General features: G+C 35.9%; 1 protein-coding gene across 2 annotated transcripts in view; it reads left to right on the forward strand.

Annotated features, from left to right (window-relative positions):
- Positions 1-26,463, forward strand: part of LOC134529482 (ras-like GTP-binding protein Rho1) — a 90,023-nt gene that overhangs the window by 50,937 nt on the left and 12,623 nt on the right. For both annotated transcript variants that reach the window (XM_063363616.1, XM_063363617.1), the window contains 2 exons: positions 14,814-15,014; positions 19,015-19,197. In XM_063363616.1, the coding sequence (XP_063219686.1) occupies positions 14,814-15,014; positions 19,015-19,197 (384 nt within the window). The remainder of the gene's footprint in view (positions 1-14,813; positions 15,015-19,014; positions 19,198-26,463) is intronic.

Genomic DNA, 26,463 nt, shown 5'->3' on the forward strand with positions numbered 1-26,463 from the left:
ACATTTGCGATTAGGTCAGCCATGTAAGTGCCGTATGTTTTAGTGTAAGGACATTGAAGGTATAGTTTTGCTCGTAAAAATTAAAACGGTGTCGGATAGTACCTGCTGTACCAGTATTTGTTTGCTAATTATTCTTGTTCTATGTGTGTCTTATATGCAGTTTGAATGTTTTTAGACTAAGTTTGCACGTTATATTTCTCGAAACCACGTCTATTGCTACATTTTCTTTGATACAGAAAAAGTTGTATCAGAAAATAGAGTTGAGCGGATGGGTTATACTCTATTTTCCGATACAGTTTTTTTAAGGAAAATATTTTTGTGAACGTGGCAACTTGTTGGAATCGTGAAATATAACAGTTTGTACAAAGCTACAAACTGCGTAAAAGTAACACAGAGGAGAATAATTAGCAAAATAGAAGACTGGTATCGCAAAATAGAGTAGACGAGGTGGGATTAAACTCTAGTATGCGATACTGTAAAATAGGTTTATGCGCAGACATTTATTGCATATTTATTGATTTTATTCCTTCCCCAAGGTAGGGAGCAGACAACAGTGTGCATGTTCCATTGTTTCAGGTATTGCTGCACGACATGAACAAGCGAATCATGTCGATCCTGATCAGAAGTCATCTGTAGATAACTTGGTATCAACTATCGATACCAAGTCATCTGTAGATAACTTGGTATCAACTATCGATACCAGCGAGACTCCAAATCGAAATGTTCTTCAAAGGTTCCTTTTGGGGGAACATATTACGAGGGCGGAAATTTTGTGGGCTCTTCACACTATTGTTGGTCACACATCACTTCGTAAAGCAGCTGAAAGTGTATCAGTCATGAAACTCATGTTTCCTGACTGTGCGGTCACTCAAAAAATGGAGTTGCAGCGTTCGAAGATTGGTTATCTAATTAACCATGGCATAGCTCCATATTTTGAAAAAGAATTGAAGGAGCTGGTAAAAAAATCATCTGAAATTGTTATTGGTTTTGATGAAAGCCTAAACAAGGTTGTTCAGCGTGAACAAATGGATATACATGTCCGCTTCTGGGATGAAGAACTCAACATGGTGCAGTCTAGGTATTTCACGTCAGTTTTCCTAAGCTCTACTCGAGCCCAAGATCTATTGAAGGGACTCAAGAATGTTTTAGGACATGAAAATTTGAGAAAAATTATTCAAGTGTCCATGGATGGGCCCTCTGTGAACTGGAAGCTATCTAAGGATCTAGTTACTGAATTGCGTGAAGAAATAGGTCGTGAAGGTTTTGACCTAATCAACATTGGCAGCTGTGGGCTTCATGTTGTACATGGTGGGTTTAAAGAAGGAATAAAAGTGACAGGATGGTGTGTAGTCGGGTTCTTAAGAGCGCTTTATTATCACTTCAAGGATGTTCCTCTGCGGAGAGCAGATTTCTCATCTTGCACAGGTTGCACTGTATTCCCCCTTAAATTTTGCTGTGTGAGATGGGTGGAAAATAAGAAAGTTGCTGAAAGAGCTTATGAACTACTGCCACATATGAAGACTTATGTTGAAGCCATCGAAAAGCAAATAAAGGACAAAGTGAAACCTAAAGATTCACACTTCAAACGAAGTTTTCCTGCTCTTAAAGAATCCCAAAATTTCAAGATTATTTGTAGTGCTGTAAAGGATGAGATGATGGGTGCCAAACTGGCCTTTTTCACTGCTGGAGCATCACTTGTAGAACCCTTTCTACGAGAATTTCAGAGTGATGACCCAATGGCACCATTCTTGCATCAAGAACTTCAGGCACTCACAACCACTGTGCTTAAGAGAGTTGTTAGAAAAGAGGTTATCGAAAGTGCTCAATCAATTACAAACATTGACTTGTCGAAAAATGAAAACCTTCTGCTGGCAAATCAGGTGGACATTGGTTTTGCAGCTACAGATGCTCTGAAGAAGGTACGAGGTCAGCTTGCTGAGAAGGTTGTGCTACAATTTAAAAATGACTGTAGATCATTTTATGTTGGCTTCCTTCAAAAGGTTCTGCAGCGTTCTCCACTTGCATATAGTCTTACTAGACAAATCTCCTGTATCAACCCTGAGTTGATACGTAGTAAACCAAACCTTGCTGAGAAAAGAATTAAAGCATGCTTGGAACTTCTAGTTGAAAAGCAACAGATCCCGGGGTCCACCGCTGACAAGATTCTGCAAGAATACCAAGAATTTATCCAGATAGCTTCCGTGGGAGAAGCCATGAAGTCTTATCATCGCCAGAATCAGCGTCTAGATTTGTTCTACGTGCAGGTTATGGTGGAATCTGGCAAATCATTTCCAAGTTTACTACTATTTATCAAGCATTTGCTTATTCTTTCCCATGGAAATGCTGCTTTGGAACGTGGTTTTTCCGTAAATTCGGATTGTCTGGTTGAAAATCAAACTGAGGATAGTCTTATTGCACAAATAATTGTGTATGATGCTGTCATGAATTCTAAGGGTGTGCAACATGTGCAAATTACTAAATCGCTTATCCACTATGCAAGGAATTCTTGTGCGCGTTATAAGGAGCATCTGGAGAGTAAAAGAAAGAAGGTAGAGGCTGAAAAAAGTGAAAGGGACAAGAAAAGAGAAGCTCAAAAAAATCTAAGGGAACTGGAGGCAAAAAAGGCGAAAATAATGAATGATGCCTTAAAAGAGGCAGCCCTCATTGATGAAGAAATAAAAAAACTTTAAATGGTTCATGTGTGTGGAAAAGTGAGAATTTTTGTATCAGCGATTTTTATTTAAATAAAATAACACTTTATATCAAGAACACTTCAAAATACTTCAAAATGTTTTTGTAATTTGTTCACTGATTGGTGAGTATTCTTGGTTTTAATAAATTCTTAAAGTGATTATTGTTATAGTGTCCTTGATGTCGGTAAACAACATTAATCAAAACAATTGAAAAACTATTTCAAAATATATTTTTTTGCCACATATATGTCAATTTTTTTAAACCTGGAAAATCTTAAGAAAACCTGGAAAAATCTGGAAAAAGTCTGGAATTTGGTTTTAATAATAGAGTGGCCACCCTGTATAAAGGAGCTGGAACAGCAAGGAGTGATAAAGCACACTCTTTCCCCGTATGCTTCGCCAGCTTTCTTGGTGAAAAAGAAGGAGCCCGGAAAATTTAGACTTGTATTAGATTATTGCCAACTGAACCAGAAAGTAAAAGTAGACCCATTTCGGATGCCTAATATCGAAACTCTGTTTCAGTATCTGAGTCAAGCCAAATTCTTTACTGTGCTGGATTTAAATTCCGCCTTTCATCAGTGTGTACTAGATGAATCCAGCAAGATGTACACAGGTTTCGTGACTCCTTGGGGACACTACCAGTGGGAGCGCGTGCCTTTCGGGGTGAATTTTGGAGGACAATGTTTGTCGTGTATTCTAAGTTCCCTGTTGGAAGATTTTCAATTCAAATTTGTGGTATCCTTCCTGGATTATATCCTCATTTATTCTGAGTCCTTTGAAGGACACTTGGAACACATCAAATTAGTTTTGGAGAAACTTCGTTGGGCAGGTCTCACAGTGAATCCTGGAAAGATTGTGTGGGCCAGTGACCAAATCAAATTCTTAGGGTTTCTGGTGTGTGAAGGGAAGTTGATTATGGATCCCGAGAAAATCTCCCCAATAGTGAATTTTCCTGAACCCAAAAACGTAAAGGGGGTGATGCGTTTTTTGGGAATGATGGGTTACTTCTCAAAATTTGTGCCAAATTATGCTGAGCGCTGTGCTCCCTTAAACGCTCTTAAGAAGAAAAACTGCATTTTTCACTGGGGTGAGGAACAACGAGTTGCCTTTGCAGACTTGAAATGGGCCATCTCCCATCCCCCTGTTTTAGCTTTGCCCAATTTCAATGAGAGATTCACTGTGCAAGTTGATGCCAGTAGTCTAGTGGTAGGTGCTGTGCTTCTGCAGGGAGATGAGGGAAATCGGCGTCTGATTGCCTACGCGAGTAGAACCCTGAATGACCACGAACAAGCCTACAGCGCGTATGAAAAGGAAGCCTTGGCTTGTATTTTTGGAGTTGAACGTTTTGCCTGTTATATTGAACATGATGAGTTCGACCTCCTTACTGATAATCAAGCGTTGACTTGGGTTTTCTCCCATCCTAGGCAATTAGGAAAAATAGGAAGGTGGATTATGCGATTGACCCGTTTCCGTTTTAAGATTGTCCATGTCAAAGGAGCAGATAATAACGTGGCAGATGCCCTGTCGCGCATGTATGACCAAAGTGAGTTTGAGGTGCGGGAGAGTGAGCCTACTGAGGAAGTCTTATTATTGCATAGTCAGGGTGAATCTGAGGTACAAGGAAAAGTAACAATAGGGGCCTGTTTAGTTCTTCAATCTATTCCAGAGTTTTTCACTAATTTGGGTGAGTGGCAGAGAGATGATCCTGAAGGGGTTTTGCTTCATCAGAAATGTGAGGGAGGCACTTGTAAGAATTTTGTCATATATAAACAGATTCTTTATTTTGTCAACAAGCAAGGTAGAAGATTTGCTTGGGTTCCTAAAGCTGCGAGAGCGATGGTTCTGCGCTATTTTCATGACACCCCGGTGGGAGGCCATATGGGGGTTAGTAAAACAGAGGCCAAGATTCGTAGGGAATTCTATTGGGCTGGCATGCATGAGGACATTAAAATGTATGTGGCAAAGTGTTCCCACTGTCAGTTGGCTAAGCAGCCCCAGAACTCCAGAATGGGCCCTTATTCTGTACAAATCCCAGAGCGGGTATGGCAAAGAGTCTTTATAGACATCTTCGGACCTCTTCCTCGATCCAGTAGCGGAAATAACTGCATCTTATTGTTGGTTGATGGGTTCTCTAGGTTCATCATTCTGTTCCCTCTTAGGGATATGAAAGCCAGTACCATTAGTGGAAAGCTAGAACGTGAAGCCTGGAAAATATTTGGTAGTCCAGAACTCTTAATTTCAGACAATGCTTCCTACTTTACTTCTAAAACTATGTCGGATATGTGCTTTAAATGGGGTGTGAAGCAAGTACACACAAGCCCGTATTACCCTTGCCCTAATCTAGTCGAACGGGTGAACAAGACTGTCAAAGTAGCTTTGACCATTTTTCATCATCGAAACCAAAGGTTTTGGGACACCGAGTTGCCGCTATTAAATGTTGCCTTGAATTCAGTTCCTCATGGAGCTACGGGAAAGTCACCTAGCATGGTTCTATTTGGTAGAGAATTACCTCATCCCTTATTGAGTATATGGGGAATTTCTCCCTCCTGTTTTGAAGCCACCGGAAAAGAGTTGGAGGAAATCTGGTCCGAGGTGGACAAATCCTTGGTGAAGGCTCATCAAACCATGAGTAAACACTACAACAAAGAACGCATTGAGTGCAATATCAATATTGGTGATTTGGTGGTTTGTCGCAAGGTTACGTTGAGCAAAAAGGTAGATTTTGTGTCGAGCAAGCTTAGTTTGGCATATGAAGGACCTTATAGAGTCAAAGTTTCTTGACCCCAGTCACTGTAAATCTTGTGGACCTTGAAGATGGCAGAGTTGTGAAGAAAGCTCATCTGTCAGCGGTGAAAAAGTATATTCCATCCTAGGAGGTTGTGTGGATTTGGTTGTTGCTTTAGGCACTAGCATCCTCTGTCCTTATGAGATCTTTCTTTTGGCTCCTTGATGTAGTTTGTTGATCTCTTCAGTTTTTGGTTTGTGCATCCTTGTTTGTATTGGTGTGGTGAGTTAGCATTGGAGGTAGTTGACAAATTTGAAGCTTTTGTTTCCTTTGGTTTTTCTTTCCCGGGGGGTGTGTTTTTAGGAGGGGTGGCTGTGACGTGTGTGTCACGTCACATTTGGTGGCGGTTATTTTTGTGTACTGGCGCAGTGTTACTTACCGTTAGCCGTGTGGCGGCGCGAGCCGTACCCTCAGATTTGGTGTTTTGGCCGGTGTGGATCTAGGAGCGCGGGCACGTTTCAGATTGTCAGGATCTAGAGCCGCTCGTGCTCGTGTGAGGCTCTGATCGGCAATTTTCGGTACTCGGTGTTTGCGTTTGTCATGTGTTTTCCTTTTGGTGGGTTGAGGTTGGTACCTGTGGCGCGCGGGGTTGTTGACGAGTTTTCTCTGGGGAGGGTCTGTCTGCTACGAGCCATGGCCTGAGTGGGTTACCTTTTTTACTGCCGATGGAGTGGCTGCGGGAATTAAATTCATGGCTGTAACTTAGTGTGGAAGTTCGGTAAATCCTTGGTGGAATATAAGAACTTAAGTTACGGCAGGTTTTGCTCCGTCGGTTATACCATGTTCGAGTGCAGCAGTGTTCTACGCAGTTATTACCAATGAGGAGAAAAATTTTATTTTTAGTATATTGAGAATTTTAAAATTTTGTAGAGTGAGCCTAGTCACTAATGTCGTGGATGTCAAATGGTGCAGTGCGTGCTGCTGATCCTCCTTCAGCCCGGTTAAGGCTTGTCTGCGAGGAAGTGTAAATGCTTGATTTTGAGGCTTCTTGATTGGATATCTCCGGAAGCAGATGGCAACAGATAAACTGTAAGTTTTGAAATTTAGTCTTCGTCTAGATTACGTCAGACGGACCTTCTGTGGACCTTCGCTGGGTAGACCTTGTGGCCTACGCTACGCCGGTATTTTTCACCTTCGAGATAACGTTTGAATTTAACTGTAATTTTTTGAAGCAATTTTTTTTTCATTAGACACAGCCGCAAGTAACTACGTCGTCAAGTCTGGAATTGAGTGGTTACCTATTTGGGAGGGAAATTGTTAATATTTTGTACCCTTTATGCAAGTTATGCGCACTGGGTAAAATTTTTTTTTAATGAGATTTTATTGTAATTTTTTGTTGCAATTTTTATAACATTATAAATTTTTATGTAGCTATTTATCAAGTTAATTTCGAAAGGTGTGTAGTCAGGTGCTCGATAGGGTATTTTGTGAGGCAGAAAATTGGCTGTGAACTATTATAATCATTTATCGTATATACATATTTTTTCTTTACTGCCTGATCATGAACTTTCGAATTGGACTGGAAAAGTTTGAGGCAACAAGTAATTATTTTGCCAAAATTTTTGAATGAGTAGATTAACTGAACCGAGCACCTAATTTATTTGGTGAAAGGTGGTAATATAGAACAGCATCTAGTTCATGTGCGACACCCGTGGTGCACCGGGGGGGTATAGGTATACTTGTTATTTTATTGTGTTATGTACTTCTAGACAAGAGGGGCGAAGCCTGATATACCCTGTTGTTAATTGTTAAATTTAATATACTTATATATTGTTTGGCATGTTCTGCTTATATTTGTGTTATGGTCATATAAGAACCAAATAATACATAACTAACTCACTATTTCGCTGTCTATTCTTTGTATCCTGCCTTCCGCAAATTTTTGGTCTAAGGGGGGTACATGCTTCACTGGCATTTTGTTGCAGGAAAGGTCATGGGAATATCTAAAAATGAACTAGCCAAAGTTTGTGTTTGCTTGTTTTGTTAGCGTGCGTGATCATATCTTGAGCAGTGGTGAGTTAACGTTCCCTCTTCAGCCGTTGTAATTTCCAGTGAACTAGCAAGTTACGTTTAGGCAGTCTTAATGTGTGTATCACAACAGGTTATTATGATGCAACTGTGCCTCAGAATATCATTTTCACGTGCTATTTATTTCCCATGCTTTTATCTGCAACATTTCATGACTAACATTGCAGCCATTATTCTGCAAGTCGATCACGTATTCCAGCATTCACCTTTGATTTATGGAAACATTTCTGTGTTAATTCTGTGAAAAGCATGCCTTGAAGATTTGGTTTTTTAAAGTGCAACTTATATATTCCTCCAGCCTGGCACATTGTGCGTGCTAGTTTTTTTAGGACAAGGAACTTGTTGCATAGGGATAAAAAAAAGAAATAAACAATAGATGGAAGGGAAATAAATGGTGTAAAAAAGTGTGCTGTGGTTATAAGGCCCCATGAAATTCCCCTCCAAATCACATATGTCTTGCAAATTGTAATAGAGCAGTGATTAAGATGTCGTCAGAGGGGGGAGAGGAGTGGACAGCTACCGCCCCTCCCTCTATCATAGTAATAAAGTAGGGCAGGTAGCAGAGGGGAGAAGGACAACATGATGACAGAGTGCCAGGACCACATTGTTTACGGTCCAATAAACTGAGACCCAGTTCACAAAGATTTCACTTGTATTCATAGAATTCTACTGAAGACAAATATATGGTGCAACCATTACCATAAAAATTTTAAGTTTTTATGATGGATACTACAAATATGATCTTCTGAGGGTCTATAAAGTGTTTGTGTTTTTTTTTAAGTGGTAAACATATTATTTGGGGTCCTTTTTACAGATATCAATTATCCGAGCATGGGTAGGGCTCAGTTAACATAGATAATTAAGAGTTTACTTTGTAATTTACTTTTGTGTTTTCTTCAGTACCTCGTACATAGTATTTAGGTATTCATAAAAAATTATGTATTTTAATGTAATCAACTCGTGTGTATATTTGAGAAGGAAACAATGCGTACTTTGTCCATCATTACAGGCTTGTATTCATACTTATGAAATTTAGTCAGCAAAGGAACAAAAAATGCATTTATTTTTATATGACTTAAAGTGCAAAATAAACTTTAGGAGTGTAGTTTTTTAGCTCTGAAAATTAATTAAATAATTATTATGTGGCAGTTGCCATTTTTTTTTATATGAAAATATTAGTACTTCAACTTTGTAGCCATTATCTTTGTGTATATATATCAATAAATATATATATATTTTTGCAAACTAGATCTACAGTATTTACCATAAAATAATGCTGTGAATATAATGCGACCCTAAATGCTTTGATTGTGAATTTATGAAAAAATTCTTCATGGGGTAAAAATCACAATTAAAACACACAGAAATTCAAAATATTTGAAATTAGTATATTTATACCATATTTATGAACAGCTTTTCTGGTGCCTTTTTTGAAACAGCAAGCTGCAATGAGAAGGAAAAAAAAGTTTGGTGGCTGTTTTTACTGCCCTTGTGTAGTTGAGGAAGCTTTATAGTAATTTTGTTATAAAAGCCCTGGAAGCTGCTTTAAGTGGGCGAAAGACACTGCAGTATACTCAGAGGTACACAAGGGAGAAACATTAAAAAAGGAAACTTACTTCTCACAGTAGGAAGTAGAAAATGGATCGTATTTGAAGAAATAAATAAAAAGATTTTTAAAAGCTTACCCTTTTTATTGTTGTTATAGTCTTTTGATAGTTTCAAGAATTACAAGAATACACAGATCCAATTTAATTAGGGCCCCAGCTGTCAGAACTTATTTATTACAAACAGATTATTAATATTACCTGGAATATAAATCTTATCATTTTCCTTTGACATAATCAAGCTTTCACAAAAACTAACATAAATAATTTAACTAGCATTCTTTAAGGTTAAACATTTGTTATCCCAACCAGTGCGGAACTATGTATATTATGACACTCATCGAACCACAAAGCACATTGTTATTTCTTTACCTGAACTATTACACGAAAATTTCACATGAGCAAATAACCAAGTTCATTATTCATGTACAGTTTTACAGTCTTATAATGCCTAAAAGTTAAAATATTTTTGGTTTCAAAAATAAGTCCTGTGGTAATTTGCTACTCATAGTTCGGTCAAGGAAAGCAAGTTTCCTTGGGACTCCTGCAGATGGTACTATTGCACCGTATAAGGAGATTACGATAACTGTGGTCAGTAAAATTCTAAATAAACATGACCAAAAAAGGTTTCAATCGGCTCTGCCCAGATCACAGACATTAAATTGACTCTTTAAAAGTTTACATAATGGTTTTTTGTGAGCCACCACTCAACATGTCTTCAAGGCACCATTAGCAAACGAATGACTGGCATGGCTGACTTCTTCATTGAGGACTCGCCCACGTGACAACAAATGACCAATCACACACAAGCTTTAAATATTGTTACGATTTTAAATCATTGAGTGGGAAGAACTGGGTTCGTATAGGGATAGCCCAATTATTTTTTTTTTGCACAGTTTTATTGACTGCTAATATTTACAACACTAATACATAATCTTACTTAAAATGCCTACTAATCATTTACTCGCACTCAGTACCTCTAAGTCCTTACACACCGCACATCTCTCTGGGCAGCACACCTCGCGCAACTCTCGCCGCAGCACTCCTCGTGGACCTCCGTCGACGAACTCTCGTCATACTCCGTCGCCGTTGTCAAACTCCCTTCGCCGAGAAGCTCACTCCAATTTGCCAAGCCACTCCGTCGCCGCCGCCGCCGCACTTCTCTTCACCGAGTCACTGTCGCAGAGGCCGGCGTCCAGGCTTATATAGACCCTGGCGCCCTTCTAGAAGTGACGAGCGTGGCTGGGGCCAGTCGCGTCATCCCGCGCCGACTCGACGCCCCAAGTGTCGAGAATGGCATCGGCAGCTCGCGTGATGGCCCGCGGAATTCCCACAGGCTGTCCGGCGCCGGGGCAGGGCGCCACGTGGGGAGCGGTGAGGAGGAGGGGGGTAGCGACAACCCTTGTAATCCGGGCAGGCATGCATGGCATGTCTTACGTCAATGGATGGCACATGACGTCAGTGACCATGCGGGGCCGCCAGCCAGCACCGAACCCGGCGCGCGTCGCGGCCCTGCTTGCGCTTGTAACAATACTCTTTAAAAAATTGGCCCAATTAGGGCACAAATTACAAAACATGAAAACATGTTTATATACATATAATCAATCTCCCTACATTGTCTCTTTTTAATCCTACATCATGTTTACTTCATGATGATACATACATTTGTCCTGAGTTCCAGTGCTCTGTGGGGAACACCCTTTCCTGTCTCTTTCTCACACCAGGGCATCACCTGTTTCTCTCTGCAATCTCTGCATCAATGCTTACACATTATGAATGATGATACACAAATAATAAAATACAATAAAAATTGTGGAATATTTTCAATTACAGGATGTCCACATTCTGGAAAGTCAGGGAAGCTGCAAATGGTCAGAGAATTTAGTTGAAATACTGGACAATTCATGGAAATACATAATGGTTCTTTGTGATCTGCCATGGTAGTTATTTGAGGGGAACATTTCATGCCCCATTCTGCCAGCACCCAAACTGTGAAAGAATTTTTTTCAACTTGGTGTGTCAGTGCAGAGTCATACTCACTATAACGTAGCATTAGCAAGTTTTTATTTGAATTTATATTTGTGTAGTTTTAGACCAGCTATAGGGATGGTGAAGGCTGTATTTTCATTATTCTTTCAGAAAATTGCAAAATACATAAAATATTATTTTTTTATTTTATTTTTGGTTACTGATTGTCAGAAAAAAAGTAAATATTAAGGCTGTATTTTTGTTATTTATTTCAGAAAATTGCAAAATAGTTAAAAAAAATAATTTTTTTTTTTTAAATTTTGTTCATGGAAAGTCAGAAAAGTCAAGGAAATTTGATTGCAAATTTTCTGGACACCCTGAGTTACTTGTTAATGTATCCTACTGGCTGAAATGGGTAAAGTTACTTTAAGGTCTTTTTCCAAAATATGTAAATAAAACAATTTGAAAGCATTACAGACATCAATAAACCAAAATAAAAAGTTAATAAAATGCATTAATTCCAAAATAAAATATATTCAACAAAGAAGAAAAATGTTACAAGTGTGACCATTTGCAATGCCACAAGTTACAGCACTACTCAATTAAAATTTTTGGTTTAAAAGTGATTAAATAAGAGAAGCATTATCAAACAAGTTAAATAAATTTTTCTGATCAATGAACTTTACAAAGTTTGTATATGTGCTGCCAATTATGATTTTTCGGCACAATTTTAAATTTGAATCCTGAAGTATCATCTTAACAGTAATTTTATAGGTTGAATTTAAACTTGTTCCGCTCACTGTACCCTCCCAATTAATCTTTGTCAGCATCCAGCCTCATTTTTCTTCCTGCATTGGTGCATGCCCAGCTCCTGAAACTCTGCCTTTCTTCAGCTTCCCAGGGCAGCTCGTTTCTCACAGCTTGTCTGAGGTGAGCACTTCCAGTCAGGCTTCCGAGTCAGTTTACCTAACGCCCCAGCATGTTTCCAGGCTCAATAGAGCTCATTTCCTACTGCCCCTGCAAATTTCCACCTCACCCCCACCCCCCCTCCCTTTTAGACTTTTCCTCGAAGACGCTCCAGTGCAATGACCGGTGCTTAACCTCGGCAAACAACAGCCTTTTTCAAGGACTGGCCACTGGTCTTCGAACATACCGCCCCTGACATCTAGTGGCGTAGTTGTCACTTACTTCCCCTGGGTGTTCGTGTTCTTGCTAAATACCACTGCCCTTAGTGACCCACTCAACAAACGTTCTCCTGTCTTTCTCTTCCAAGCCACCAGGGAGCTCCACCAGTCTCTTCCATAAGCCCACTTGCTTTTGAAGTAGTCTTGTTCGAGATGTGCGAGTCGACTTCGTATCTGTTTTGGCCACTCCACAGTAGATTGCGCTGCAATCGGGTGCTAACAGCAGTGTCGAGCTCTCGAAGCCCGTATTTCTCGACACCTCCCTCGGACGTCTTCGGTACTTTTCGGCCCTGAAGCCAAAGTATCTCCTTCTTTCAAGGCGAAGTGCCGGATTTAATTAAGTGTCACAGGTGCCATACCAGGGACTTCTTGGCACGACTTCTGACCGACTGCATCATTTTCGGCCGGTTGTTTTTTGAGAGACCAGCGCTCAGCAAGATTCGCCTTTACTTCTTACATTAAGATTAGTCGCCTCATCAAGGGATGTTTTCCCAAAACTTGTATGAAGTTAATTTTTTTGTAATCAGTCAGTCAGTCAGTGTTTCTATTGTAGAGAATTTCATAGTTTGTTATTTTTTTTAAATATGAGTGCTTCCGTGTCCACGTGCTAGTTTCGCTCCGAGTTTCGAGGGCACCTCAGCAAGACAACTCCTGATTTCAAGGAGCAACACCCTGTTTTGGTAAGTTGTCGATACCCATTCTCTTTCCCGATAGTTCCCTTTCTTTTGCGGGCATTTGTGCCTATTTAATGGCTGGCTGTGAAGCAGGTCGAATTTGTTTGGATTTGGCTTGTTCGCAGACAGGGCCCAAAAACTGGAGCCGAGATTGCGGCCTAATGGTCTTCCTGGGCCTCTGTATCCTAAGGCTTTTTCTGTCGGTCCGCGAGATCTTCCTTATTCCTTTATCAAATTTCATGATTTACCCCTCATTTTAAAGCTTATTGTGCCGGCTAATGACGAAAAATAGACCCACGGTCTAAAAATGTACAGCTTCTCTTAAATTTGAGATTTAAAAACATCTAAGAAAAGGTCCTTTAATGGATGCGTCGATTTTTCGATAGATATTGAATCAGATTCGATAAATATGGAATCGGATATCCACTTGAAACATCAGCGATTACATATTTCTTTTTTAAATTGCACTTCCGCCATAATAAACCAAACTTATGATAAAGAAATCTTAAAGGATCCTTCAACTTAACCAAAAAATTCCATCAAAAAACCACTTAACCAAAACTTCTGGCACGTCAGACTTTTCTTATAAGTAAGTACTTTTGAAATTACTGTTTATATTTTGTATCACAAACATAACCTACAAACATAACCTCTTACATTTACTACTCATAGCATCAGTTAGTATTGAAGTTACGTACAACCAAAAAGTGAACGATGATCACATCACTTCTAACATTGTATTTAAAGAGGTTTTGTAAATGTGTATATTGGTATGTTTGGATATAATACTTCTGTAAAAAAAAATGTGTAACAGCTATTTGTACTGATGTGTTCAATTACATGTCTTCTTTTGTACCAACACCTGTTTACTTTTTCTATTCTTCTTCAAAATGTAATTTCACCCATATTTTTTAAGAAAAATGGAATGCAGCACAAAACGATTTGGTGCGCACTGAGGAATTCCGCACGGGTCGACTGTTTATTATTATTATGATTCAGTTAACCCTATCATTCAGTTATTCAATTATCAATATGATGTTTGTTTCCTTTTGTAACAATTCACAATGGTGTGTCATGTTTTCTTTTTCCTTAGTTAAAATAGTCAAAGTTTTAAATCTCAAAAAAAAAAAAAATACCTATGACGCAAAATAAATCCAATCACGCCTTTAGATGAAATTGCATTTTTATTTATTGATTTAAAGTTACAGATCAACAGTCTCCAAAGTGTTTTAAGGGAGGCATTAGGTACCTTTTCTTTGTTTGGCCTTTAGCCTGTTTTGTTCCAAATCTCAACTACTTTCCAGGTAAATGCCATACTGTGGTATGCTGAACTTTTGCTGATGAAAAAATAAATAGTTTGGCTAGCGTATGCTATGACGTTTACAATGTAAATGTACTGTAAATATGTTTTTAGTAATTTGTATTAAGATATTGTTATTGTTGAAAGTTGAATGTTTTATTTGTTTTATATATGTCAAACTCACAGATTCTGTAAAGTTAAAAATAAAAGAAGATAGAATCTACAAAGCAAAAAAAATTTTGGACGACATAATTTTTTATTTATTTTAAATAATATATCTAATTACAATGATGTATTTGCAGATAAAATGCAAATTAATTTTTTTTTGTGGATAAACGTAATGAGTAAAACAGATAGGAAAAAAAAATTAGACAAAAACTTAACACCCTTAAGGTTAAGATTAGTTTTTACATTACTCACTAAATGGTTAGTTATACAAATATTTTTTATTCCCCAACTGTCACCCTATGCTTGCAATGCATTCCATCCCTATTTGTTAGAGGTTACAAAATGTGATCAGTGGTAAACTAAATGTAAATAAAATATTGGTGTCTGTAAAATGTTAATTATTCTTCAGGTGGAATTGGCTCTGTGGGATACAGCTGGACAGGAAGATTATGACCGCTTGCGTCCCTTATCATATCCAGACACTGATGTTATCCTGATGTGTTTCTCCATTGATTCTCCAGACTCCTTGGAGAACATTCCTGAGAAATGGACCCCGGAAGTTAAGCACTTCTGTCCTAACGTTCCAATCATTCTAGTAGGGAATAAAAAGGTAAGTACTGGTTAGTACAAAGTCAGTAAATTAACTTTTACAAAGTATATTCTGGGAAACAATTACTAGTCCCCAATAGAAGTAAAAAATTTTATAATTTTACTGGAGTTTCACAACAAACCAAGCATGTTCTATGTTTTTTTTTTAAATTCATACTTCACGCTGATATTAAAAATGGGCTTATGAAACAACACATTATTGTGCTAAGATTAAATATAAATTGGTAGCAGCTATTTACTTTGTACATTTCGTTAAATTTTCTTATTACCACGAAAAGGCTTGGAAAGTTAAAGAAAATTGATAATTTTTTGAAGTTATACTTCTTTAGACGCATTTTGGAAAAATTATGAGAGTTAATTTTTACGATGTACGCGCACCATGCAACGAAATTTAACAGAAAGATGGCGGATCCACGTGTATGACCATAAACCAATATATATAGTCACTTTCAAAAAAATTAGGGGCCATAGGTACCAAACATATTGGTGTGCCAAATGAAACTTAATGATAGTGAAACAACCCTGGAATATATTTGGTAAACTAAAATAGTAGTAATTTCAAGTTTTGAAAAACCTAAGGATACTGGTATTACAACAGTTAAAATAAATTCTTCTTACAATCTCCTGTCAGACTTTGTAGCGCAGTATTTATTTTAAGTTTTGACATTAAATTAACATTTGTTAGGAAATGAATTTTCATGAATTTGCATAGATAATAAATAAAACTTTATAATATACTTTAATACTTAATAGTGATCTAATGTGTACAGAAACTATATAGTAGTAACTTTTTAATGAATTTTAACAAGGTGGGCAGTATTTTAATAAAATTCCTTGTCATAAATCAGGTCCAAGCCAGGGTTTAGTATTTTTTTGAAGTCCTTTTTCATTTTTATCTGAGATTTTATTATAAAGTTTAACCTTTCGCTCTGCAAATTGGATGGTTCCATAGTTGACGTATCTGCTCCGGTAGCGAATTCCAGTGGCAGGTGCGGAACTGCATGCGAGTTACGTTCAGAAATTTAGTGATTGATATTGAGTACTGGTCCATATAATTAAAAACATTTATTTATTGTTAATATTAGTGATAGAAGTTGTATTTATAAAAAAAAGTATATTTATATAAGTGAGGTTATGTTCCTGTATGTATAATTTATTATTACATTATTACATTAGTATTTAATAAATCATTAAAATTAATAAATTACTATAAACATTCAGCATATATGTTGATTTAATAATTAGTTAAAATTATCTTGATTATTATTTTAATAAAAAAATTATAATTAATTTTGTACACATGTTTATAATTATATTGAATACTGAGTATTTATTTAGTTAATTTTTGTTACAGTAAATTTCAAAATAGTTCATTGTCTTAAATCAAAAAGAAGTACACCAATCCCTCACTTAGCACGTCTTCAGATTGCGTAAATTCATTTAGCGCAATGTTAATTTTACTGCCTCAGTCTTGAATAGCACATCTGTAAATTTCAGTTAGCGCGAAATCTCCGCAGGCAAAAAAAAAGTCTGGTAAGATGCCATGAAGTCTGTTTCAACTTCGGTAAACAACAGATGTGCCGTGGCATACAGTTAGCCAAACAAGGGGGGAAGAGATGCGTGCGCAGGTCTGACTACGCTATCTGCTGTGTACAAACATCAGCTATGGCAATTTAAGTTGCAGCTACGGAGTGTAAAGAACCAAATGTTTTTACATCTGCGCATATGCCTCCGTGCCGTACCGTTGTTGCCCAGGTACAGACCGGGCCATGATTAACTTCAGTCTAGCCAGTGGCAGTGAACTCGCACAAACACAAGCAACATCTGCCCATTCCTCTGCCAGTAACTGTACATGCGCAAGCACCTGCAGTGGGAATTATAGTGGAATCATGACTTCCAAGTAAAGCATAATGCATCATGTTCAAGCGTTTGAGACTAAACTAGAAGTATTACGGCGTGCAGAATGTCATGAAGGCCACACTTATGTTGGTCGCACTTTAGTTTTAAGCAAGTCAACTGTGCACACAATCGTACAAAATAAGGACTCTATCAAACGTTTATATAAGTCTGATGCTGTTGGTTGTACTATTGGGAATATATTTGTCATTAGATACCGAAACAGAAATGAACAGATGATTCACATGGAAAAGGTTGTTAAATGAATGGTGCAATGAAAAAAAATCACGGGCCTGACAGGATTGATGTGAACCAAGCAGTGATACACGAATAAACACTTAAATTTTTGAAAAATTAAAATGTAATTATCTAAACAGTAATATTTTTTTCATTGCCAGTAAAGGATGGTTTGGAAAGTTCGCAGAGCGGTATGTGATTGAGTTGGTCACACCTGGGCGGGCAAGTCAACCAGCCAATTGATGATAACTAACAAAGTCTTTGATGGTAAGCTTATAAAGATAAATGGTATGACATATTTATCATTGAGTGTTATTCTACACATTTATATTATGTGAAGAATATTTCTCTACATATTTTGGAACACATTAAGTAAAATTAGCCTTGCTATTTATGGAGACCAGTGCTTCAGAATACGTGATTTCAGATAACACGAACATTTTTAGGAACACATTAGTCGTGCTAAGTGAGGGATTGATGTATAACATTCACATAAGTACACTTAACTTTTTTTTCTATGTTTTGGTAACATTTAGATTTATTATCAGATTGGTCTTGATTTTCTTTTCAGTGTTTGATGTTTTTTTGAATTTGAGTATGTTGATGCTAATAATTTTGATAAAAAATATCAAATTATCTACATACTCTTAAAAGTTTTTCAAAAGCTGGTAATATCATTTTTGAAATTAACTGTCACGCACATTTTGAATGTATGTTAAATAGAGAAGTGAAAAATGCTTATAATGGCTTAATAGTCCAGTAACAACATACATCAAACCTTTGAGTCATATCCAGTAGTTCTGAATTTTTTGCAAAGTTGTTTATGATTTTGGTCAAATGATTAACCCAAGTTTTCTACCTTCAGTGCCGAACTCAACATGTCGAAAATAAAAGTCCAACAAAAGACCAAATTTTATACCTTTCTTCAGTTTTTAGTTATTTTAATCCTGAAGGACTAGTTTTCGATGATAACTATGCCATACATTTTTAAAGTAGACTAAATTGTCTACAGTTTGAGCCCAGAACTGTCTCTATAGACCCAATAGTTTCCAAACTACTGCTTTTCAATATTTATAAAGCAAATTTAACTCGGAAATTTTTAGCTGTTGTTCTGTGGCAATTTCGACTCGTATAGGCCTATTTTCTTCTCATATTCCAATGGATGCTGAAGAGGTTTCAGGGGACCTACAGATGAACCACCTCCTACATTTTTCATCTTTCTCATTACTAGCCCTGATTTTTTTAGTACATTATCGAAGCCTTGTGTGAAAGTTTCATGACCATAAATCCCTTCCCCTCCAACCATGTCAAAAATTCTGAAAATAATATGTATCAGGTAATATTGTTTTGCTCCTTTTTCTTATTATGTAGGGAACTAGTGAAAGAAAATGAGAATTATGAATGATTATTCTAATTTCAATTTAAAAAAATGTATTGAAAATTTCATAAACCTATCTACCCAAAATCGTCACAGCACAATATTTTTCAATTTATTGTACACAGTATAACAACAAATTAACAGTATTATAAATTAAATATATATTAAAATTTCTTATAACTTCTAAACATAATAATTGATTAGACAAAAAAATAATATTGGTGACAAGGTTACTTGACTATTAAGGCAAATTTGGCTGAATATTAAGTGTTCTGAAAACAGTTGTAATTTTTGTTTGTCAATTTTATGTTAGGCATCTTTCAGTATTATGATTTTCCTTGTAATATCTTTAACATTTTTTTTCAAACTATTTAAAAACAATTAACAGGATCCTAATTAAAAATTAGTAATGTGGGAAGTATGTTTTAAAATGTGATTTTAATTATTGTCGTTAAATGCCTATATGCAAGTGATGTGTGTGTGTTCTTAGGATTTGCGCAATGACACAAACACAATCAAGGAGTTAGGCAAAATGAAGCAAGAGCCAGTAAAGACAGAAGAAGGACGAGCTATGGCTGAGAAGATAAATGCTTTTGCCTATCTTGAATGTTCTGCAAAGAGCAAAGAAGGTGTACGTGAAGTGTTTGAAACTGCAACTCGAGCTGCACTTCAGGTAGTTATGCATAAAGCTCTAAAATTACTATCACAAAGGCATCTCAGAGTATAGTTAAGTTATTGGTGTACTGCCCAGCAGGTTAAGTGGGGGTAGCTGTGGGACAACACCAACAGTTTAAAACCTACATATAGTTAATGATTGAAGGATAGCTCTAGAGCAAAGGTGATGAACCCCACAATGTGAAAGGTGATGAATCCCGCAATGTGTAATACTCTCTTGACCCATAGAGGTCTCCCAGAAGAAGCATCCATATGTATGTTACCCATAGTCTTCTTGGCTCAAGCAGGATTGTTAGATTGGGATAATGTTTGCCAATTGAGCTACTTTGTAAGTACAAGATTTTAGTCAAAGTAGTTATATAATGGCAAACTTAAAGCTACAAATACACCTGCTCCTCAAAGTAATGCCAGTTTTGAAGTAAAAATGCCATTGAATTAAGGCATGGTTTGAAGTAGCACTTGTTTTTCATCTACATGGTTTTTAATGTCTGTGCAAAATGATAACAGCACTTGTGTAACATTAACCACAATGCAACGCATTGGTAGTATGACAAAACAGTATCTTAACCCTTTCCTTAATAGCTACTTGCTTCTTTCACTTTCTATTTACTTGAGCCCAATGAAAATGGTACAATGATTCATGCTATGCAGAAATATTCCTGACACCCATTTGTGTTCAGAAGATGTTTATATTATACCGTCCCACATGTCAGCAGCAGCTCGGGTGAGAAAGGCCAGAATCTTCAAAGCAAATGCCTACAGCACAGCGCTGGTGGCAAATCATGTAGTTAGTGATTCAAGTGTTGTAGTTAGACATGCATTTAGTAAAGATCAGTATCTGGAATTATGTTAACACATTTAAAAACTCTCTTGTTCATTGAAAAGGTATTTTGTATCTCAGAAATGTTGTTTGCACTTGTTTATTAAGTAAATTTTAGGCCCAGGCAAGGCCGGTTATGTCCACGATGAAGCCCTTTCATTTTTGTATTTATAATTATTTTTTTTTTTTTGAATGCTTATTTTTAAAAGTAATTAAATATTTTTTATTTTAATTTTAATGTATTTAGAATATTATTAATACTGTAATTTAGTTTTAATAGGAACAGTATCTTGATTTTGATTAGAATTGTCAATACACACACTTCAGTGTATGGAATACAAATTATTTTGATTAACATGCACTCTTAATGGAAAAACATCATATTCAATAAGCACTGTTTTGATTGGCATTGAATTTTTATGGAATGGATTAGAGCGTTACTTCAAAGGGAAGGTGTTAATTAATTTGAATGTGTTTCTTGGATTAAGGTTTTTTGTATCATGTAGGGTAATAACATTAAGTGGATGAATTAAATAAGAAAATCATCCTGTTTTCTAAATTCAGTATTAAAATTTCCTACTTATTTGATAAGCCCCCTTTTTTTTTGTTTAGTACTCCCATTGTTTCTTTTAATATAGAAGGTTCACTATGAAAATAAAAGTGATAAACGAATTGACCAGAAATGCTTGTGTCAATTTTGTGTATGCATACAAATTTATATCCAACATTGTGGACATTCATAAACACTTACATACATACTAAGTTGAACGCTGAAAAATCAAGTTAGTTCCAAAGAAATTGTTACTGTTGTCAATCAGTTACTGTAATAATGTCTCTTGGACACAAACTGATATTAACATATTTTTTATTAAGATTCACAGAAATTTCAAAGTCTTTGTGGCAGCCATCTTGCGACCACATAAACATGTACATGAAGAATTTACAAACACATTGCACATAACCTCTTCACTGATTTCTGAACCAACAAGTTTACTGTTCACAGGTACCGAAGGATGATTATTAATTTAAAAAAAAACAGTTTGCACACTTATGTCCTGAACATAAACTCATGGTATGGCTGAAGGACTCTGTCCTTCGGGACAAAGACAGAGTTCACTCGATCCTTGTATTGGATTTGTACCGACGATTGTGGTCAACAAATTCTAGATAAAAGTTACAAACATGAAAAAAAGTTGATTATATGCTGTAGTACCCGGACCACAGCTGCAAAATGTTTTCTTCAACTACGTGATTATATGTTTTTTGAGCCCTTGCCCGACTGTAACCTACCGGTACCTCGTTCAGACAAAGACTACTTGAGGCTATGTGCATCTGCATCCCACCCGGAGGAAATTGCAGGTGCACTGCTTCTCAGCCAATCACAGCACATCCAACACAAAACCATTGCAGGATACAATTTCTGACCCCTCGTAGCGAGGCATTTTCCGGCAAAATTATGACACTAAAAATTCACACATTCTGGTGAAATCATTTTTAACCAATCACAAAAATACTTCGACAAATTACCAGCCAATACGGGTGCATAGCAACAGCTGCCAGATACACTCGAACCTTTTTCATGGCTACGAACTCTCTGTCTCTCTTTAATTATTACGCAACAGGCCAAACTATTGCATCAGCGTACCTTCAGACAAAGAATCATGGGGAGAAAAAAAACAAAAGAAAATAATGTAAACACACCATTTCGAATAAAGCAAAAACCAACAGTCCTTAAAAAATACATGAAAGCACATAAAAATGTAAATTCACAACCAGACAGGTAAAAACAAAGCCAAGGGGCTTATTTGCCATAAAGTAGACAAATTAATTGTTAGAATAACTTGAAAAGCTTGAAATAATGTAAATAATTATTTTAAAATCTATGACAGACGTAGGTCTACTTCTTAAAAGGAATAAAAAGCTGTTATATAAATAATATCAGCACACCTAACCAATGTACTGAACATGATGAAACCACATAATAAATCTTTACTAAAACAATTTAATATGTGGGCAGGGCATAAGCCTGGGTTTTTAGAAAGACATTGGAAATAATGAAAAAAATGTTTTGTTTGCCAATGTACTTCAGTTCTCATACAGCACAAATGTTATAGACATTTCTGTAATTTTGAGGAATATTACAATCAATTTTTCACTAAGGTAATGTTATTGAATGAATCTTAAACTGTGTGTTCTGTATAAGTTTGAATAACATTGGAGATACTTAGTGATGAATGTGATGCAGAAGCTGTTAAAGAATGTTGCCGTTGTGTCAATTATTGTAGATAGTATCTATGTAAAATGTAAATTATTAAAGATAAAACAAAGTTTTTTTACAATTTAAAATTATAATATTGAAAAAAAATTAAGCAACAGTGACAATAACTATTATTTTCAGATTCATCAAAAGAATTTTTTAGAATATATTGTTTTATAGAAATATACAAATAAAAAAAGGGAGTTGTCCGCAAAGTCGGTTTACGGACAATAATTTTACGTGATAACAACATAAGAAAATTTTGATGAAAAAATTGTATACTTTTTAATTTTCAAATATTATTTACAGATTTTGCAAATTTAATTTAAATAATTTGTTTAAATATAATCACGAACAATTAGTTATAAAGCCCGCCTTAACCTGTTTGATATTATAGAAGATTTTCTCGCACGGTGGTTGGCCGGTTCTTGCACGCTCGGCTCAGGGGGAACGTGACAATGAGTCATGCTTTTTTGTGCGTGCAGCCGGTGTTCATCGATTTATAAGATGTTATCACGTCAAAAAATTAGCATGAGCCTCAAAAGTTTGTGACTAACTCACAAACAATTGGGGGCTACCCTGGGCTCAAATGACTTTGCAACTTCTTTTACTCATAATTAAAATTGGTGAGAAAGTATTTCAAACAAAAACCAGATTTGAAAGCTTAAAAGTAAAATACACAAAAAAAATTGGTACTTGAAAATACACCCATATTGTATATTCCCCAATCATCACTTAACATTCCACTTGTGAAGTTGTGTGGCAATGTATCATTATAGTCTCAAAGAGGTATTGAGGCTCAGTATTACAATTCGATGACCCTTTCACACTATCATATTATACTTTATACAGCCTAAAATTTGAATGTTTAAATTTAGAAATAGTTCTAAATATTGTAGTGTTTTCAATTTTCTCAAGAAATCATATCCACTTGATAAAAAAAATTAGCATTCGATAAAGTAATATATTAATATATAAAATATTTTGCCAGGATAAATGTGTATTGTAAGAGATACTGTATCTAATCATCTCATTTGTTTTGTGCACAGTTTTGTTTAGTTTACAATTCATATTTAGTTAATATATGAATAGCATAATATACAGTTTATCCAAAAAATAATTTCCCAGTTATAAATATTAATAGTATCAACTGTAAGCATTTTTAAAGTTTTGGTTCAAGGTCACAATTAATGAGTAACTCAAACAGTTTTATAAAAGTGCATGTGCAAGTACTGCTTTGTTGTTTTCTCGCTTGTAGTGCCACCTTCGCAAAATGGTGACACCTGAGTGTAAAGCATTATGTGTTCTGCAATTTGCTAAGAGTGATGAAACTGTAATAATTCAGCCCTCCCCATTGAAATGTCTTTGTACAAGAGAGGTTGAATATCGAAATCCCTCAACGTGGGATTGGTCATAATGATTGAGGCGACAGAGCACTTTTTCGCTGCCCTCCATGTTTGCCTGACATAATGCCATGCAATTTTTTCATTTGAGGCTTTATTTATTTTATTTATTTATTTGGAATTTGTCACATGCCCACCAACAGTCGTAGACTTTAGTGGTGGGCACTACATGCAATAACAGGAACACAGTTATCACTACCAGTGTATGGACTCCCACCTCCATCGGTACCATAGGAGGAAAACATCTACAGAAGGCCAGCAAACGAGAGCAAGAGTACCACACACTAGCAGTGATAATAACAAAACAGACAAAACACTAACAAAGGTTAAAGAACCATAACACATAACACATAAAACATATAGATAAAATCATTATATTAAATGTTAAGAGAACAATTGAAGGAAAATAATATAGATATGACAGACATAAATCAGAATTTATAATTAAACACTGTTGGAATTCAAATATAGATTATTGTAGTTTGTTATAAGTCTATAAATAATATCATTATGAGTATAAAGAGTACACAGAGTAGAGCATAAGTGGGAATTGAATTGAGGAATTCTTAAGGCAGTATTTTCAAGAAAATAAGGTCATCTGAATTTATGAATGTAACAATTATGAACAAAAAGGGCATCATGATAGGCCCTACGGTCTACCAGGGGTGTCTAAGTGGGGCGTGGGAGGTTCCTCATAATAATTAAATCTATAACTTTATTTTGAAAACTTTCATTTTTTTCCGTATCTGTTAAGTTGATGCCATTCCAGATAACAGAACCATATTCTAATTTTGATCTTGTAAGTGCCATGTAAAGAGAGATAAGTGAGTCTGAGTCAGTTGCATAAGAAGTAATAAATTTTATAAGCGCTAGAGTTCTTTGTGCATAGGTATATATGTAATCTACATGTTTATGGAAATATAATTTTGAATCAAGAATGATACCGAGATCCTTTGTGTAGTGGGCTTGAGAGATAATAGAATTCGCTAATTTGTATGAATATTTAATTGGATGGTATTTCCTAGTGAAAGATATGACCTTGGTTTTATCTTTGTGTAGTTTGACCAAGTTTCTTAGACACCAATTGTTAACTTTAATAATATCTTCTTGTAATAATTCACAATCCTCTAAGGAATAAATAATTTTATAGATTTTTAGGTCATCAGCAAAAAGAATGCCAGTAGAGTAGCAAAGTACTTGTGTAATGTCGTTAATAAATATATTAAAGAGAAGAGGTGAAAGAGTACCTCCCTGGGGAACACCAGAACACGCATTATACTGAGAAGATCTATGATTGTTGATCGATACAAAAAAACTTCTGTTGGAAAGGTAACTTGAGAACCAATTGATATAGTTTCCACAAAGACCTAAATGGGATAATTTAATAAGAAGTAAGGAATGGTCGAAGTAACAGGCATTGGCCTGACCCCTATTAGTAACTATATTATATACAGGATTAAGAAAGGTATGAAGATTAGTGGTAGTAGACATGCCAGACCTGAAACCATGTTGATTATTGGAGAGAATATTACAAAGTTGAAAATTTAAACATTTTGCTATCATTTTTTCAAAGATTTTGGAGTACCCATTAAGTAATGATATTGGCCTGTAGTTTGAGACAGCTAATTTTGAACCATTTTTATGAATAGGAATCATTTTTGCTATTTTCTAATTATTGGGAAATATATTCGTTTTCAGACTGGTGTTAAAAATGTAATAAAGTAGAGGTACTAAAAGTTGGGCGCAGCCTTTAAGAATAAAATTGGGAATGCCATCAGGACCTGTGGATTTAGTAGATTTTAAGTCCTTAATTGCCCAAAGTATTAGACTTTCAGAGATTTTAGGCACAGCTATAGTCTCAAAAGACATGACCGATGTAGTTATTGGGGGAGAAGTATTTGGGGTTACATATACACTAGAGAAATACTGAGCAAACACATTCGTTATCACGTTTGGATCATTCGATATATCACCATTTACTTTGAGAGAAAGTTGTTCGTAATAACCATCTTTCATTAATTTAACATATCTCCAGAAACTTTTAGGGTTTTTCTTGATATTGTTGTTTGTAGATTGAGTCCAATGGATTTTGTCGCGCTTAATTAGAGATTTCACAGATTTTCTAAACTGAGAGAACTGCGCGTAGTAGAGTAGATTATTGTTTCTTTTGTACAGCTTGTGGAAATGTTTTTTAGATTTAAGAGCACGTATTAATTTGCTGGAAAACCAAAGAGGATATTTCGATTTTTTTTTTTACTAGATAGAGGTATATAAGTATCAATTTTTTCAGAAATACAAGTTGTTAGTTGATCCACAAGATCATTAACATCCGTTGAACTATAAAAGTGTGACCAGTCACAGTTATTAATAGAGTTGTAAAGACCAAGATAATTCCCTTTTTTGTAATTTCTGAACACAGTAGAGGGATTAATATTATTATGACAAGTTTCTAATGTGATGTTAATATTTAAAGCGGCATGGAATATATCTTCTTTGATAAGGATATCAACAGAATGTGATACCAAACAATGAGGAAGATTAGAAAGACACAGATCTAAGAGATTTATAGCTGGTTGGGTACAATTAAATTGTGATAAACCAAGGCTGGATGTGAAGTTAAGTATGGCTTTAGATTTGACATGTGAGTGTATAATGTTATCAGGATGAGAATTAGACCAGTCAATGCCAGGCACATTAAAATCACCAAGAATCAATATATAATCACAACAAACTAGCAGTTTATCTTCCAAGGCTTCAAAATAATTTCGGTAAACATTAGGTGTG

The sequence above is a fragment of the Bacillus rossius genome, chromosome 2, assembly GCF_032445375.1.
Source record: "Bacillus rossius redtenbacheri isolate Brsri chromosome 2, Brsri_v3, whole genome shotgun sequence".
NCBI lineage: Eukaryota > Metazoa > Arthropoda > Insecta > Phasmatodea > Bacillidae > Bacillus > Bacillus rossius.